This window comes from Saprolegnia diclina (genome assembly GCF_000281045.1).
Source record: "Saprolegnia diclina VS20 unplaced genomic scaffold supercont1.152, whole genome shotgun sequence".
Taxonomy (NCBI): domain Eukaryota; phylum Oomycota; class Saprolegniomycetes; order Saprolegniales; family Saprolegniaceae; genus Saprolegnia; species Saprolegnia diclina.
Genome location: NW_008246219.1, coordinates 29,293 through 43,907, shown reverse-complemented (window position 1 = coordinate 43,907; position 14,615 = coordinate 29,293). Strand labels below are relative to the sequence as shown.

The 14,615-nt window shown below is 57.0% G+C and overlaps 7 protein-coding genes across 8 annotated transcripts; 2 read left to right on the top strand and 5 right to left on the bottom strand.

Annotated features, from left to right (window-relative positions):
- Positions 1-2: 2 nt before the first annotated feature.
- SDRG_16771 (hypothetical protein) lies at positions 3-110 on the top strand (the record flags this gene model as incomplete). The annotated part of the gene is made up of 1 exon (XM_008622990.1): positions 3-110. The coding sequence occupies one exon, from the start codon at positions 3-5 to the stop codon at positions 108-110; it is 108 nt and encodes a 35-aa protein (XP_008621212.1).
- Positions 111-459: 349 nt separating this feature from the next.
- SDRG_16770 (hypothetical protein) lies at positions 460-1,668 on the bottom strand. Its single transcript, XM_008622989.1, has one exon. It carries the CDS (start codon positions 1,661-1,663, stop codon positions 578-580), a length of 1,086 nt encoding a protein of 361 aa, XP_008621211.1. The 5' UTR covers positions 1,664-1,668; the 3' UTR covers positions 460-577.
- Positions 1,669-1,736: 68 nt separating this feature from the next.
- On the bottom strand, positions 1,737-3,928 carry SDRG_16769 (hypothetical protein). Its single transcript, XM_008622988.1, has 13 exons — positions 3,850-3,928; positions 3,700-3,795; positions 3,554-3,656; positions 3,438-3,503; positions 3,339-3,377; positions 3,166-3,288; positions 3,040-3,117; positions 2,736-2,969; positions 2,533-2,692; positions 2,327-2,487; positions 2,164-2,276; positions 1,993-2,116; positions 1,737-1,943 (listed from the first exon to the last, which is right to left on the bottom strand). Exons 2-13 carry the CDS (start codon positions 3,780-3,782, stop codon positions 1,851-1,853), a joined length of 1,377 nt encoding a protein of 458 aa, XP_008621210.1. The 5' UTR covers positions 3,783-3,795; positions 3,850-3,928; the 3' UTR covers positions 1,737-1,850.
- A 439-nt stretch (positions 3,929-4,367) lies between these two features.
- On the top strand, positions 4,368-6,848 carry SDRG_16768. 2 transcript variants are annotated; one of them, XM_008622987.1, is made up of 11 exons: positions 4,368-4,600; positions 4,647-4,715; positions 4,757-4,825; positions 4,867-4,929; positions 4,975-5,034; positions 5,082-5,141; positions 5,190-5,273; positions 5,323-5,489; positions 5,543-5,981; positions 6,030-6,424; positions 6,473-6,848. In XM_008622987.1, the coding sequence occupies exons 1-11, from the start codon at positions 4,419-4,421 to the stop codon at positions 6,715-6,717; spliced, it is 1,833 nt and encodes a 610-aa protein (XP_008621209.1). In that variant the 5' UTR covers positions 4,368-4,418; the 3' UTR covers positions 6,718-6,848. The 2 variants fall into 2 exon arrangements, with proteins under 2 accessions (XP_008621209.1, XP_008621208.1); XM_008622986.1 differs by having other exon boundaries at positions 4,867-5,034.
- A 251-nt stretch (positions 6,849-7,099) lies between these two features.
- Positions 7,100-8,254, bottom strand: SDRG_16767 (hypothetical protein; the record flags this gene model as incomplete). The annotated part of the gene is made up of 1 exon (XM_008622985.1): positions 7,100-8,254. One exon carries the CDS (start codon positions 8,252-8,254, stop codon positions 7,100-7,102), a length of 1,155 nt encoding a protein of 384 aa, XP_008621207.1.
- Positions 8,255-8,858: 604 nt separating this feature from the next.
- Positions 8,859-11,255, bottom strand: SDRG_16766 (hypothetical protein; the record flags this gene model as incomplete). Its single annotated transcript, XM_008622984.1, has 1 exon — positions 8,859-11,255. One exon carries the CDS (start codon positions 11,253-11,255, stop codon positions 8,859-8,861), a length of 2,397 nt encoding a protein of 798 aa, XP_008621206.1.
- A 111-nt stretch (positions 11,256-11,366) lies between these two features.
- Positions 11,367-14,110, bottom strand: SDRG_16765 (hypothetical protein; the record flags this gene model as incomplete). The annotated part of the gene is made up of 2 exons (XM_008622983.1): positions 12,109-14,110; positions 11,367-11,929 (listed from the first exon to the last, which is right to left on the bottom strand). Exons 1-2 carry the CDS (start codon positions 14,102-14,104, stop codon positions 11,367-11,369), a joined length of 2,559 nt encoding a protein of 852 aa, XP_008621205.1. The 5' UTR covers positions 14,105-14,110.
- Positions 14,111-14,615: the final 505 nt, after the last annotated feature.

Here is a 14,615-nt window from a genome sequence, read left to right as displayed (position 1 = left end):
CGATGGCGCTCTTCCGAGGCACGTTGCCCAACATGGTGCGCATCGTGCCGTACTCGGCCGTCATGTTTACGACGTACGAAGCCGCCAAGGAGTTTTTGAGCGCGCTTTAGGTGCTGTGCTGTTTTGCGTATTTATCCGGCTCGTCCTATTCTCACGATGCGTTTGAGAGGCAAATTGAGTTTTTTCACTGGCGCTTGAAATGTATCCTTTCTCTGCTGTCTTGCTGGCAAGAACATTGTATGTATATCGGTCAAGGGTGGGGACAGACGCGGTGGAATCGTGCATAACGTTGGGCTGTAGGGGCATTCTTCATTTCTTATTTTGTACCTTATTGCCACCTCATAAACTGCGACCGTCGCACCGATCGCTGGTACACTGTTGGCCTGCGCAGGACCACCGTAGCAGCATGCCAACCGGTTCGGTGACCTGCCCGAAGGTTTGCGAAAACAACGGTTCGGCCAATGCCAGCCGTGTCGACGTGTCGAGATGAACGGCGTAGAGTTTGATTCAAATTAGGAATCCGAAACTATCGATGTATCAGGTTCACTGAGCCCAATCGCGGCACCGCAGCTATCGATCAGCTAGTCGTTTGCACCGTGGTGCGAGAGCGTTTGGCTTCACAAGCGATATTTATGGTTGTCGCCTCGATCCACGCGGCGAGCGCCGACAAGAGCGGGCTTGCGGGGTACTTGCGACAGCACGCCAGCACCGCCGCCTCACGTTCGGCCTTGCGTGACGACGTTGCTTCGAGGATCTTTGCCTCGTCGACGGGGCAAACGTACGGCGGTTGTCGGTAGTCTTCGGCGATCGATGCGCTGCCTTGCATGCAGCACGCATAATCGACGCAGTGCTCGATGCCAAAGCAGTGACCAAGCTCGTGCGTCACTGTGCGGCAAAGTCGGTCGATCCACACATCATTATCCTTGGCGTGCCGAGACGCATTCCGATAGGCAATCGCCGCCGCTTGTATCGCCGCGCTGTTCGTCACATGGCCCAGCGGCCACGCATCATCCGCATCAAAACCATCGACAGTGCGGTCCAAGCGCGGGTTGTAGCGGGCACTCGAGACAAGCGCGACGCGACTGCCGCCGTACGCTCGACCGCACGTAAACACGTCCTCGGGCCCTTCGTACAGGTCGTGTTCGACGAGCCAGAGCACCGCATACGCGTCGTCTGGCACCACATCTTCAAGGAGCGCGTCGAGGAGGTCGTCGAGATGAAGCTGATGTGAAAACGTACGATCCGGCGCCCGACGTGTGCGAATGCGCACAGCGCTCTCGCTGAAGCCCGGGCGCGGGATCAGCCCCACGTACCGGCGGCCGTTGTCCCAGCTTGTCAAGGCCGGGGCAGCCAGCGTTTTCAGACTCATGTCGGTGTAAAAAGCGCGCACGTAGTCCTCGAGGCGACTTGTAGCGTTCCTTGGCAAGGGCGATCGCGACGCGTAGAGCGTCGATGGAAACGACGTCGGTGGCGCGTCCAAAATAGCAGGCAGTACGAGGTAGATCGTGCGGCGCGCCGCCGTCACTTCGTTGCGGTCGCTGTCGGCACGCCACGATGGAAGCGTCTGTCGAGGACATGTCGGGTCGAGGACGAGTTCGTCACCGGGGCGTCGCAGTGGTGGCGGGAACGGCCCCGTGTCGACGTCTGTTTTGCGCTTGGGCATCGCAAGGTACAATTGAAAGTGACCCTTGCGCGTCGAAAAATCGCAATCTCAAAATGGCGGGAAACGAGTAGCCGTTGCGTTCCCGCCCAATACACTCGAGGTCATTAAAGGAGGGTCAACGCCTGGGCTTGCAGCATCCAATGTCGTGTAATCAATGGTTGTAGAACACTTTCTAGCTAGGAGACAGCTAAAGTGACAAGAGTTCGTCCTTGGCCGTGCTGGTCGTGCCCAGTGTCGTCCAGTTGACCAGATAATGGTCAAAGTCGAGTCCGGACGCCCACTACCATTATGATTGCACCTTGTGGAGCGGTAAGTGATGGAGAACGTACATCGCACATGTCGTTGGCTTGGGCTTCCCAGTCGTCAGCGTCAAAATCGACTTGGTTTTGGTAGGCGTCGAGGTCGTCTTCGGGTGCCGCTCCCGGCTCGGTCGTCGTGGGTTGGACATGTTGTCTATGGTTCGTCGCGTGTGTTGCTGTGTTAGGATGTCAACGACGTACAAGTACAACTGCTTCATCCACTGCCGCTTCTTCTCCTTGCGCTGCTGCAGCAGCTGCTGTTGACGCACGACGCGAAGATGGTGGTGGGCCTTGCGCTTGCTTGCCGTGACAATCTATTCCTCCACGGTGGCTATTTGCACGCAACGAGGACGTGGCGTCAAACCGTGACAGGATCCACGTCACTTGTCGGCGCAAGCACTTTGCACGTCACGGGCCGCCACCCGTTGTTGTCCCAGCGGCGGTACCACCCCCTTGTGTCGCTGCCGCACTGGTTCGCACCGTAGAACGCGTTCCCGACGCGGATGATTTTGGTGACCCCGACCCCTACCCTACCCCTGAGTCCAATTTTCAGAGCCACATGTACAGTACCCGGCGCGGTCGAATGGACGTTGATGTTGCGAGGACCCACTTGGTGGGCCGTTGTATAGTCTTTTGGACTAAACGCGTTCATGTCGCAGACTGCGCCGCGTGTAAAGATCTTGTAGTAGATCGTGGGCGGGAACGCCGAGCCGCCGAGACGAAACCGCACCTTGTATCATCAATCCTCGTCGACTGTAGCATAAAGGACGTACTTGTGCGCTCGTGGCGGCATCGAGCAAATGGGCTTCTGCGGGGTTGATCGCCTTGAGCATGAGCATCGGGTCGCCAGTATTGCGAAAGTTGACCAGGTCGCGGTAGTAGCGGTAGATGCGCTTGTTGGTGTAGCCGCGCCAGAGGCACTGGATGCGCATGGCGGCGCGGTCCCGCGGCGTCATTTCGTAGACGGCCAATGCTTTTTGGTAGTACATGCGCCACTTGTACTGGATCTATCGTCCATAGTCCATGTTGTACAACTTGTCAGTGAACTCTACGAAGAAAGAAGCCACAAAACATCACCTGCATGGCCGCAATGTGGTACATGGGATGACGCTGCAGATCGTACGCCCACGCAAGCTTGCGCATGCGATACCAGGCCTACAAGTGCAATAGTTCAACTTGACTAAAATGACATGATTTCCAAACCTGAATCCGCGTGGCGCAGAAGCGACGAAACCCGTCCCGGTCCTCAAACGTGCCGTTGTGATGGGCGATGAAGCGGTGCATGAGCGACATTCGGAGCACTCGCTTGACAGGTTTGGTGCCCTTCTACACCCATTGCTGCTAAGACACGGCAAAGTACAAATACTAAAACGAACCTGGAGCGCCGTTCGGGCTATCGCACCCCGAACCCGCCTCTACAACAAGAGCAAGGAATGAGAAGCAGAGGTATAGAGCTGTCGAGATATAGTTAGTACTTGAATGAGAATGGCCGCGAGGTTTTGCGCAGCCATGGGGTATTCCCACGGTCGCTGGACAATGCCCTATTCGGTGGGCGCATTTATACTGTGGGAAGATATTGTCATCGTGTTACGCGGCGTTCGCAGCGCGACTTGCGCATGAAGAGCGACTCCCACACTAGCTGGCGACGCACTCGAACGGGGTGGCGCGACTTGGTCGGACGCGTGCGAAACGAACTAGAGACACGCGCTTCACAGGTCGAGGGTATATGCAAGGTACCTCTGGTACCGACCGGCGTGAATGCCAATGTCGCGAAGCTTGCGCTCGACGATGCTGCGCTTGCGGTCCTTGGCACTCACCATATCGGCTCTCAATCTATTTTGAGCCTCAGCGTTGAATGACTACTAGTATGCTACATCGATGTACTACATAATGCAAAGTTGGTTTAGGCGAGCCGTGTCATTCAACTCGGCGTGCCATTGATGCCACTCGTGCACCGACTCGGACTCGTCAGTCGAGTGCAAACGTCGTCTCACTCGCGTTAACGAGAGTAGTGCGACGGTGGAGTCCATTGTGCCTTCCCGCGCCGATACCTTTTGAACAAGATGACGGAGGACAGCATGAGCATGCTGGGTACTTTGGGTTCAAGCATGATCGAGCGAGCGTCGTACTGTAGTTTTTCATACTGTTGCTGACCACTGCATCGTCTAATGTCGAGATGCGCACGCGACCTAGCTTGCTCTGGGTCGTCATTCGATGCAGGCTTTCTGCAGGTGGTCTGGGCAGCAACGAGAGTCAACGTCTCGAGCACAATCGCTCGACAGGTTTGGGGTGGATGCCAGCTGATCGTCCCGCCGCCGATCATCTTTTTCATTCGCGTATTCAAGTACAGTTCAGAATTTTCGACCAATCAGAATATGCCAGTCATGCCCATCACGCACGGCGCAAGCGAATGCAAGCTCGGGCCAGCATTGTTGCACACAACATAATCCGCCGCCATGGCAAGCTGCCCGTACGCTGCGTTCGAATCGACGCTCACGACAGACGCGCGCTACTGCGGTGCGGCGCTGCCGTGTGTCGTGGACGCGTCCTGCGCGATGACGGCAACAGTGGCAGCCACCGGCCGCGTCCGCAGCATGGTCCACCTTGGCGACCTCTCCCGCTGGCCCACAAGCCACATGTACTACATGTGACCGGACCGCGATATCGACTCACAGCGTGTGTAGGCGCTTTGACGGCAGCACCAATTTGAGCCTAGCGGACACGGTCCTGCCGGCCGCCAACATCACCGGCCTGTATGTCGTCCATTCTTGCGCTTGCTCACGGCTCGCCATAGGTACTTGACGGACTGCGGCTTGACCGACTGGCCACCTTCGCTCGTGCTTCCGCATGGCTTGGAGCAATTGTACGATGTCCTGTATCCGTGTACTGCTGACGTGGCATTAGGAGCGTGAGCTGCAACAATCTCACGCAATACCCCGCAATACTTCCCCTTGGTCTGCACGCGCTGTACGAAGTTCATATGTGTGCTGTCCTGACGCGAGATGTCGTTAGGTCGCTCAATGGCAACCAGCTAACGGAACTCACGAACGTTGTCATTGCTGCCGACGACTTGTAACGTTTGCGCATCGGTGGTTCGAACTTGTTGACATGGCTGGTAGTGACGCAGCGAGCAACCGCATCGAGTATGTAGCCAACGTCTCGTTCGATTGCGAGATCGTGTACGTACAAACCCGTGTCTTTCACGGGTTGCGCATCGCTGTGTGCAGGAAGCTCGGTGGTGGCAAGGCTTCGTCTGGAAACCCCATCACGTCGCTGGTCAACGTGACCTTTTCAAACCGTCTCACCAACCTGTACAACGCTCCATATTGTCTTATTGTGCATGTAGTGATCCGTGACTAGGGACTGCGGCTCGTGCAACGTAACCCACTTTGTTGTCGACAGCGCGTCGTACACGGCCTTGTCCAACGCGATTTTGCACTTTGGTGCCATCGCTTTCAACGCCACCGCGTGCGCTGCAGCCAACGGCGTCGCCAAGCCGCTCGACAATAGCTTCGTCTGCGTCACGCGTACGTTCTCTCGTATATCATGACTGTGATTGGTGCCTCAATACCGTATATAGCGCCGGCTCGCAGCGATACCATGGTCTTTGCGGCGTCCAGCGCAGCATCGCCGTCGTCATCGACCTTGATTCTTATCATTGTGGTCCTTATCGTCGTGCTGTTGGGCCTCGGAGTTGCCCTGTTTTGCCTGTGGAAGCGCCGCCAGAGCCCGCCGACCCCCAAAACCATTGGGCACCTCAACGTGCGGGCGCCAAACGTCATGACCAATGTGTCACCGACGGCGACGGCCAAGCTCAACCCGATATTAGAAGCGCTAACGTCGGTGCGGCTGCCCTTGGAGGACGTCATGCTCTTGCGCAAGCTCTCGGAAGGCGCGTTCGGCGAAGTCTGGAAAGGCACGCTCAACTCGGAGATCGTCGCTGTCAAGAAGCTCTTGCCACACAAGGCCGATGTCGAAGATGCCATCAAATTCATCGACGAAGTCAAGCTCATGGCCGAGTCTGTCTTGCGATCTCTGTTGCCTGAGGACTAAGTCGGAGGGTGTAGGTTCAAGAGTCCGTACATTGTGTCCTTGCGTGGCGCTGCGTGGACAAGCCCCGTCGAGCTCCTCGCAGTCCTCGAGTACATGGACAAGGGCGATCTCAAGGACTACCTGGCACAGACGACTCCGGATCAAGTCAGCTGGACCGAGAAGCTCGGCATTCTGCGGCTCGTCATGCGGGGTCTTGCGTACCTGCATGCGCGCAAGGTCATTCACCGCGACCTCAAGTCTCGCAATGTCCTCCTTGACGCGAAGAAGGGTGCCAAGCTCAGCGACTTTGGCGTCTCCAAGGCCGAGAGTGAGAGCACGATGACGTGTGGCGTCGGCACGTATCGCTGGATGGCGCCCGAAGTGCTTCAGGACTCGCACTACTCGGTCGCGGCCGATGTCTACTCGTTTGGTACTACGCCGACCCTACCCCGTACACTGTGTCAGCGATATTTCGTAGGCATGATCATAGCGGAAATGTGCACGCACATGATCCCGTACGCCGACTTGAAGACCGCCAAGGGACAACCGGTCGTCGACACGGCCATCATGGCCATGCTCATCCAAGGCACGATCGAACCGACCTTCTCGGACGCCTGCCCTGCGCCGCTTCGCGCACTCGCCCAGCGCTGCACCTTGCGTGTCTCGACGGACCGACCGGCGGCCGAAGACCTTGTCCACGAACTCGATGCCATGACGCTCTAAGCCTGGGTGCTACATGTGTGCCCCTGGGTACTTGGTTGTGTTGACGAATTCAACACTAATTTGACAAAAACATTCACGCTTATGCACTGTACTAGTACGGAGACGTGCTAGTACGGTAGTGCAGCATTGCAGTTGGGTGTTGACCAGGGTGTTGACGGTTCGTGTTGCACCCGATACTTTCTTAAAAAACCGTTTTGATGAAAGTATCAACTTGATACACCGCACGACGTTCACAAGTCCAGGATCAGATGTTGCTGCCACCTGCGGCCTTGCTAACCACGTACTGCCAGACGTACTGCACTGGTTGCATTTTGTTGGTGTAGGTTGATATTGAACAAAAGGTTAGAAATGCACAGCACGGCCCATTAACGGTCGCGACGACTCAAGGCGCCAACGTCGCCTTCCACTTGCCCCACGACATGCTCGCAAAGTAATCTTTGCCTTTGGTGGTGCGCACGAGCCAGTCGCCGACGACGACGCCGCCAAACATGGGCAGCTGCCCGACGCCGCCGCCTGGACCTGTTGGCACAAGCATGGCCGTGATCTCGCTTGTCTTGAACGGCGGTACGGGCTTGCCTTTCTGAATGGTCTTGGCCAGCTTCTTGGCGAGAAACGTTGCTTGCTCGCCTGCAGTCATGGCCAGCTTGGGCGACGGGTGGTTGCTCGCGTCGCCAAGGACATAGACATGATGCAGTGATGGGTCGTCGACTTGGAGATTGCTCTTGACACGGATACCTTGCGGCGTTGCGAGCGATGGGCGAAAGGCGGCCATGAGCTGCGTGTTGGGCGTCATGCCCGACGTCACCAGCTGTACGTCGGCCGTGAGCGTCTTGCCACTCGCAAAGGTCAGCGTCTGACGCTCGAACGCGCTCGCACTCGGACGCTGCGCGAGGCGTTCGTTGAGCAAGAGGTGGACACCACGCGCTTCCAAGCTCGCGACGAGCCGCGCGCGAAACTTGGCCGAGACACCGGCGTGCGCCATGAGCTCGTGGTTGCCGTCGACCAGCGTCACCGTCTTGGTCGGGTACGCGCTCGCAATTTCGCCGGCAATCTCGCACCCGACAGCGCCGCCACCGATGAGGACGACGCTGGACGCGGCGGCAATGCGGTCAATGCTCTCGTGCAGCGCGGCTTGGATGGTGGCGCGGTTGACGACGTCGCCTGGCACTTTGATCGGACGCGGGTAGCTGCTGCCCGTTGCCAACACGAGGTAGTCGAAGCGAAGGGTCGTCGTCGACTCGGCGAGTGCGCCATCGACGATCGCACGTACGGTCACCTCGTGGTCGGTGATGCGCTCGGCCGCGCCGCGCAAAAGCGTCACACTGGGCGGCAGCGCCTTGTCGAGTGGGATAAAGAGTTTGGGGACGTACGCCTTGTCAACAAGTGCGCGGGGAATCCCGACAGCGTGAAATGTAAAGCTTTGCTTCTCGATCACGGTGATCTTGACGGTCGACGAGAGCTTGGCCGCGAGCGCTTGGGCAAACTGGATGCCGGCAGGACCGCCACCGATGACGACAACGTGTTGTTGCTGGACCATGTTGGGAGTGTTGAGTAGATGCAAGATTTGGAAATGAATTTAGGGGGTGACGACGAGATGCTTGGCGCCATTTTAGGAGGGGCAGGATCTCGCGACTGATGATGGGCATGCGGCGTGGCCATGGTGCTGTTGTTGTTGATGGCGCGATGGCCATCATCGACGCATGATTGGCTACATTCCAACGAATCAGAGACGATGAATAGGATCTGGCTCCGTGGATTGGCTGAAATGCAGCGCGCGAGACACAACTCGGCATGGTCTCTGGCAGGTGGGACGTCGGGGAAGCAACTTCTGCGCCACACGCACATGGAGGACTACAAAATCTGCGCATATCTTCAAGTATACAAGTCTACGAAGTTCAACGAATGGGGCTTGGATATTTGGGATTTTGTTGAAATAGTAGTATATTTTGTTGATGGTCGAGTGTGCACATTTCACCAAAACTATTTACTAGTGCAGGGGCATGCAGAAATTTGCAGTTAACGTTAGCTAGTATTGTCGAGACACTGCTACAATGCTGAATCGAGTAGGAATGTTCCTCGTTTAGAGTTTGACACCGAGATCTCCAGCCTTTGCTGTGTTTGGTTTCAGGCTCGATAGAGGGTCATGGGTAGAGCGGTCGGAGATGGCCAATCCCTTGCGCATGCTTTGCATGGCAGTCGGCAATCGCTCGGACGCTCGCGGTCGACGGGTCGTGGAGCGGCACGCCTGACGCCAGTCGGGTAGGAACATCATTGGCCTCGAGGCGCACCGCATAGAGGCGCCACGTTTTCACATCAAAAAGTAAGAGCTGACTGCGCACAGTTAACGTTACAAGCCCATTGAGAAGCGCGGAGGCTCTGTCCATGTAGTAGACATCGTGATAGAACCACTCGTCGTGCTTGAAGAGAAATTTGGCGCCTGCCGTTAGCATAAACGACTTGCTGCGCCGCGCGTCGTTGGTTTTTACGGGCCAAAAGACTCGAACAAGTCCAAAGGCGAGTGCGTTGGAGACAAATACTGTCCCAAGAATAAACAAGAGTCGATCGTAGAGCCCAATCGCGATTCTGGCGGTCGAACACGTCACTTGATAGTCCAATGCCGGCGAGGAACATTGCAGATCCATCTCGGCCGTATCGGCCACAGGTTGAAGCGAGCTAACCGACGCTGCGATCGCCAAGACAAGCACACTGTGGAGCGTCACGTAGCGGGCCGAGTGCTCTTGCGTGAGAGGCAGTCCGATGTCGTTGACGATGCCCGCCAGCCATGTGACCTCGCTCGCCGCCAAGCACGTCGACAAGGTGGGTGGCACTTCGGACTTGAAGTATGTTAAAAAACCAGTGGTCTCGAGCGAGAGAGTGGCCGTCGAGAGGAGGCAGAGTGCCGTGAAGCTGCGCACGAGCAAGAGCGGACGACCGACCCAGACAATGCCGCCGACGCGGCTGAGTTTGAGCGTGCCCTCGATGTGGCCACGACTGGCCAGAATGTAGATACCAGTGAGTCCCGCGAGCGACGCGATCGCTAGCGTGACGTACTGGACGACAGCAAACGCGTAGAGCGCGTACGCGCTGCAAAGCTCGGCGCTTTGGACAGGCTCTACCGTTCGAAGAACCAAGTCGGAGAGAAGTGTGAGGGTGCCAGTGTCACCAGTGAACGAGACAACGTCACGCCAATCACAGATCCAGTCGTGAATCAGCGCGTACCCAAAAAACCGGAATTCATCGTCGAGCAGCGGCGATGTGTACAAGGTCATGGGTGCCAACGCCGCCGAGTCCATACCGTACTGCATAAGCGCAATGTTGAGACCTAATAGCGTCGCATGCACAGTAGCCATCTGCGTCGCATTGCGATCCAGCGTTGCCGTCCCCGCAAGAGTGGTACGCAGCATGGCTTCGCAGTCGACGTCGGCGCCCGGCACTTGACGGTAGAGCGACGTGAGGTTGGTCGTCGGCGACAACCCCGCAAAAAGCGACGCAAAAACCACTTGCTTGGGTATTTGTACGTACATGGCCGCCAACGAGCCTCCCGAACACGTTCTTTCAAACAAAAAGAGACGCTGCAACCCGACGGAAATGGGACTTGAACTTTGCAACGACGACGCAGGGCAAAGAAGCGAGCCCCCGCCCGAGTAGAACCCCAAGTCGAGCCAGGATACTGGTACCATGGAAGTGAGAAAGGACACATTGATCGCAGCATACGCTTCTTGATTCGATCGGGACGAGGCTCGATGCGCGGCGACCGCGGTCCATACGTCCCGTGCTGCGAGTCGCACGGTACGGGGCACCGGCACGTACTTTGTGTCGATCGTTCCAAATGGCCCAAGAAAAGCGCGAACCGCGGTGAAACCAGCATCGAGTGGCGACTGCAAGAACGTGCCATTCTTCAAGTAGACGTCTTCGAGAGACTGATTGGCATAACGAAAGGTGGGCGATGCCCGCAACAAGCTCTGGGAGGTGTTGGTTGCCATAGCCGAGTAGAAATCGTTGGCCAGCGACCAGTAAAACTTGAACGTGGTTTGCGACTCGAGACGGAACTGTCCGTTCGAGTGCTGAAGCGTGAACGGGTACGCGACCCCAAGTGCGTTCTCAACACTATATGTGTTGGTAAGGCCAATGCTCTTGAAATTTTGCCACTGCAATGCATATATGTCCAGCCCATGACGGCGCCAGAGGTCGACTTCGTCTGCGATCGAACCTCGCGGCGCGCGAAACGAAGCTAGCAGCGAATGGCCCGCCGACGACTGCTGCAGAAAGGCACCAAATGCGCTATGAAAGGCATCGCCCCAGCATGCGTCCCACTGCGTCCAAGCAACGTTGCGCAAGAGCGACGCCATGTAGACGGCGGCGTTGGACCGCAAATGCGTGTGGCAGCGCGCTTGACGTGCTGTCGATGCCGCCATCTCGTAGACGCCGCCGAAATCGAGATAGCAGTAAGCGGTAAAGACCCACGGTGCGAGACATGGGTTGAGACGCCGAAGCGCATCTACGGCTGTCCCAAGCGATGTCAGCGTCGTGTACTGCATCTGAGCACCAAAATGAGACGGAGAGCTTGTGATGGGCTCACCGGCGGGAGCCAACGCACTCAACGATGGCGCTTCGAGTGTCAACGGACCCGACGTCACACTGAGCGACGGCTAACGCCAGAGGTACGTTGAGAGAAACACATGCGTATGGGTGAGCTTGAAGCCGGGCCAGACAAGGTCGTTCACGAGCGCGCGTTGCACGACACTCAGACACGAGTAGCTGCTCCAGACGTCCGCGGCGACGTAGAGGAACCCAGCCAACGCAACGTAGCGAGTATACCGAGAGGGCGACGGACCGTGCAGCGCAAGGCGCGGGAGCACCCGCAGGTGCGGTGGTGCCACTCGCACGATGACCCAGAGCTTGACGTCAAATAAGATGCGGCCGTATCGCAGTGGAACACGGCCAGAGAGAAGAGAGCTAACGTCGTCGAGGTCCGCCGTCAAGAGAACACTAGCGGCACCAGAGAGAAGCACGCTGTCCGAGCGACGTGCGGTTTGTCGGTGCCACAGCCGAGTGGTCAATGCGATGAAGAGACCGATCGTTTGGATGGCAAGCAGCAGCACGACACGGCGGGTGCTGCCGATCGTGATGGAGCCATGCGAGCACGTCAGAGTGTAAATATAGTCGGTGCTAAAACACGACATTTGCAGGTCCATCACGACATCGACCGGTGCTATCGTATCGTATCGAGGATGACGTAGCTAACCCAAATCAACGCAGCGTCGAGATTCCAGCCGTTGGGTTGCAAAACGAGTAGGACCTCACTCAGTGCATACGTTATCCATGTCGCCTCGCCCGCAAGTACGAGCGTCTCAAACATAGGCCAGTGGCCCGTTTGTAGAGCAGAAATACCGTTCGTATGCGAGAGTGTGACGGACGAGGTGCTGAGAAGCATCGCCGCCGAGCATCCGCGAAGCAGCATCAACGGTCGCCCGAGCCAGGTCGACCCGACAACGCGATGGAAGACAAATAGACTTTGGCCCGCAAATGCCAGTCGCAGCCGAAGGCCGAGCCAAGAACACAGAAGAGCTGTTGCTGAAAGAACGAGCGACGAGTAGAGCAGAGTGTAGATGAGGATCGCTGAGGCTTGGCCCAACGGCGCCGTGTTCAAGTCCACATCTCCTGCATCGGTATACGCGTCGGAGAGTAGGACAAGTGTGCCGTTGTCTCCTTCAAACGAGACAACTTCACGTTGCCCGGTCGCCCAGTCGTAGACAGCTGCCCAACCGAAGACCGGATCAAAGAGGATCGGCGCGGTGAGAAGCGTCCACTCGGTGCCTTGGTGATTCGAAGCAAACTGCATGAGCTGCACGTGACTCGCGTTCACTGTGGACGCCAACGACGCCATAGTCGATGCCGTCCCCCATCTCAAGGTCATTGCAAGGTCGCGGGCCACTGAGACGCGATGCACACAAGCAGCATCTGTGATGGGTGCACAAAGGTCTTGGACCAATGCCGCACTCATGCTCATGGCAAACACCAAAGCAGCCGGCGATACCACCATCGCAGCACGCTTCTGTTTGTTGCATGCGTCCCCAAAAGCAAAGAACGGCTGCGAAAACGACGTTGCCGCGTTATAGAGACACATGGGGTTGCCACCGTACAAGAGGAACGAGCCATTTTGCCACCACGTTGGCACCGGTGGAACCGAGAGAGGAGAGAGCTGTTGCTGGTAAGCACTTGCAGCACTGCGGTTGGCTTCAAGCATCAGGTAGAGGCGCTGTTCAAAGGCGGTAATCGCAGTGACTAGCGCGGGTGGTGGCGCCACGACAAACAGATCCACCGACAAGAACGGCCCAACTGTATCGCGCACAAGGCCCGTTTGGTGAACGAACTGGCCATTGCTGTCGCTGAGCCCAAGGAAGCCTTCGAATTCGGGTGTTGCCGAATAGATGCATTGTGCATTCCGAAAGTAGTTGGTCGCGTCCCGCACAAGGCTTTGGCCGCACGCGGCCATAAAGTAGATTTCGTTCATGAAGAAGACATTGAAGATGCTCGACGTCCACGGCCCCCGCACGTACGTCGAGCGGTGCAACTCGAGTGTCGACGCGAGGTTGAATGGATTCAGAACCGTCAGCGTCGACTGGAGGCCGGTGAACGCATTGTTTTGCCACTGTAGTGTAAAGTGCGTCAACTCAAACGATCGCCAATACGCGGCTTCGTCTTGGAGAGACGACGCGCAGTGGGTCGTCGCATTAAGCCACGCGTGACCTGCATCGCCTGACGCGGTGATTGCGTCCAAAACAGCCATCTGCAAGTTGTCGCCGTCGACGCCCATGAGACTTGTCCAGTTTTGGTTGCGCAAAATGGCATCCAAATCGACGGCGCCGTTCGTGCGGTACCGGGCTTCGCACCGAGCTTGGCGCACGTCCGAGTGTGCGAGCTCCCAGCGCCGGCCAAAGTCGACGTAGCAAAAATGCGTCGGCAGCATTAGCGTTTGATCCGCTGACATGTTGCGGACATTTGCGATAGCGTACTCGATGGACGTGAGCTTTGTGAGAAGCAAGGCTCGTGCAAGCGTCGGGTGCGGCTCGGGCAAGTGACTCGTTGTTGACGGTGCATAGGATTTTGCAATCCTGACAGCGGAGAGATTGATGATATTGTCCACATGTGGCTGCTCCAAAATGCTGTTGATGGCGTCGACAAGAAAGAGCTCGTACCCACTCGAGTTGTAGCCTGGCCACAGGTCGTTCCCAAAGGTGTACGAAAGCGGCACGAGGTAGTAAGCCCCGACGGCCATGGCGAACCAGAGGTAGAGTAGCCCAAGGACCGCGATGCAAGTGGCTCGGCGCGAGCGTCTCCATCCGTCGGAGGGTGGGCCCGGCTGAAGAGGCAGCACAGGGTACATTTTGAAGAGTCGGAACTTTTGGGGTTGGCGTTTCGGCGCCAAATTCACTCAACTGATGGTGTGCGACCAATCCTAAAGATGACGCACGCGATGTTCCTTGCGATGCCAACGCCACAAAACCAAACAAAACATCAAATTGGCAGAGCACACCAGGGTAGCGAATCTCTACACACTCGGTGCTACGCTGTGAGCAATGACTACGTGTATTCCGCTTGCACCTCTGCATTTAGAGGTGTGGTACTCCAACAGAGAAAACTGGTCGACCTTCAGGGTACATACTCTCCATGCACATGTGCCACCGAAGTTGCTTCCCCGATGTCGTACCTGCCAGAGGCCATGCCGAGTTCTGCGTGTGCGAAGTCACTCGAATGAGAGTGTAACGGCAAATCCTGCATTTCAGCCAATCCACGGAGCCCAATCCTATACATCGTCTCTGATTCGTTGGAATGTAGCCAATCATGCGTCGATGATGGCCATCGCGCCATCAACAACAACAGCACCATGGCCACGC

Bases quoted from the DNA above. Each gene is read 5' to 3' on its own strand.
- SDRG_16770 (XM_008622989.1), bottom strand. From the start codon at position 1,663: ATGCCCAAGCGCAAAACAGACGTCGACACGGGGCCGTTCCCGCCACCA.
- SDRG_16769 (XM_008622988.1), bottom strand. From the start codon at position 3,782: ATGGTGAGTGCCAAGGACCGCAAGCGCAGCATCGTCGAGCGCAAGCTT. The intron at 3,657-3,699 runs GTACCTTGCATA...GCGTGTCTCTAG, and splicing joins CACGCCGGTCGGTACCAGAG to TTCGTTTCGCACGCGTCCGA. The intron at 3,378-3,437 runs GTACTAACTATA...CTCTTGTTGTAG, and splicing joins TCGCGGCCATTCTCATTCAA to AGGCGGGTTCGGGGTGCGAT.
- SDRG_16768 (XM_008622986.1), top strand. From the start codon at position 4,419: ATGGCAAGCTGCCCGTACGCTGCGTTCGAATCGACGCTCACGACAGAC. The intron at 4,826-4,866 runs GTACGATGTCCT...ACGTGGCATTAG, and splicing joins CCGCATGGCTTGGAGCAATT to GAGCGTGAGCTGCAACAATC. The intron at 6,425-6,472 runs GTACTACGCCGA...GATATTTCGTAG, and splicing joins GGCCGATGTCTACTCGTTTG to GCATGATCATAGCGGAAATG.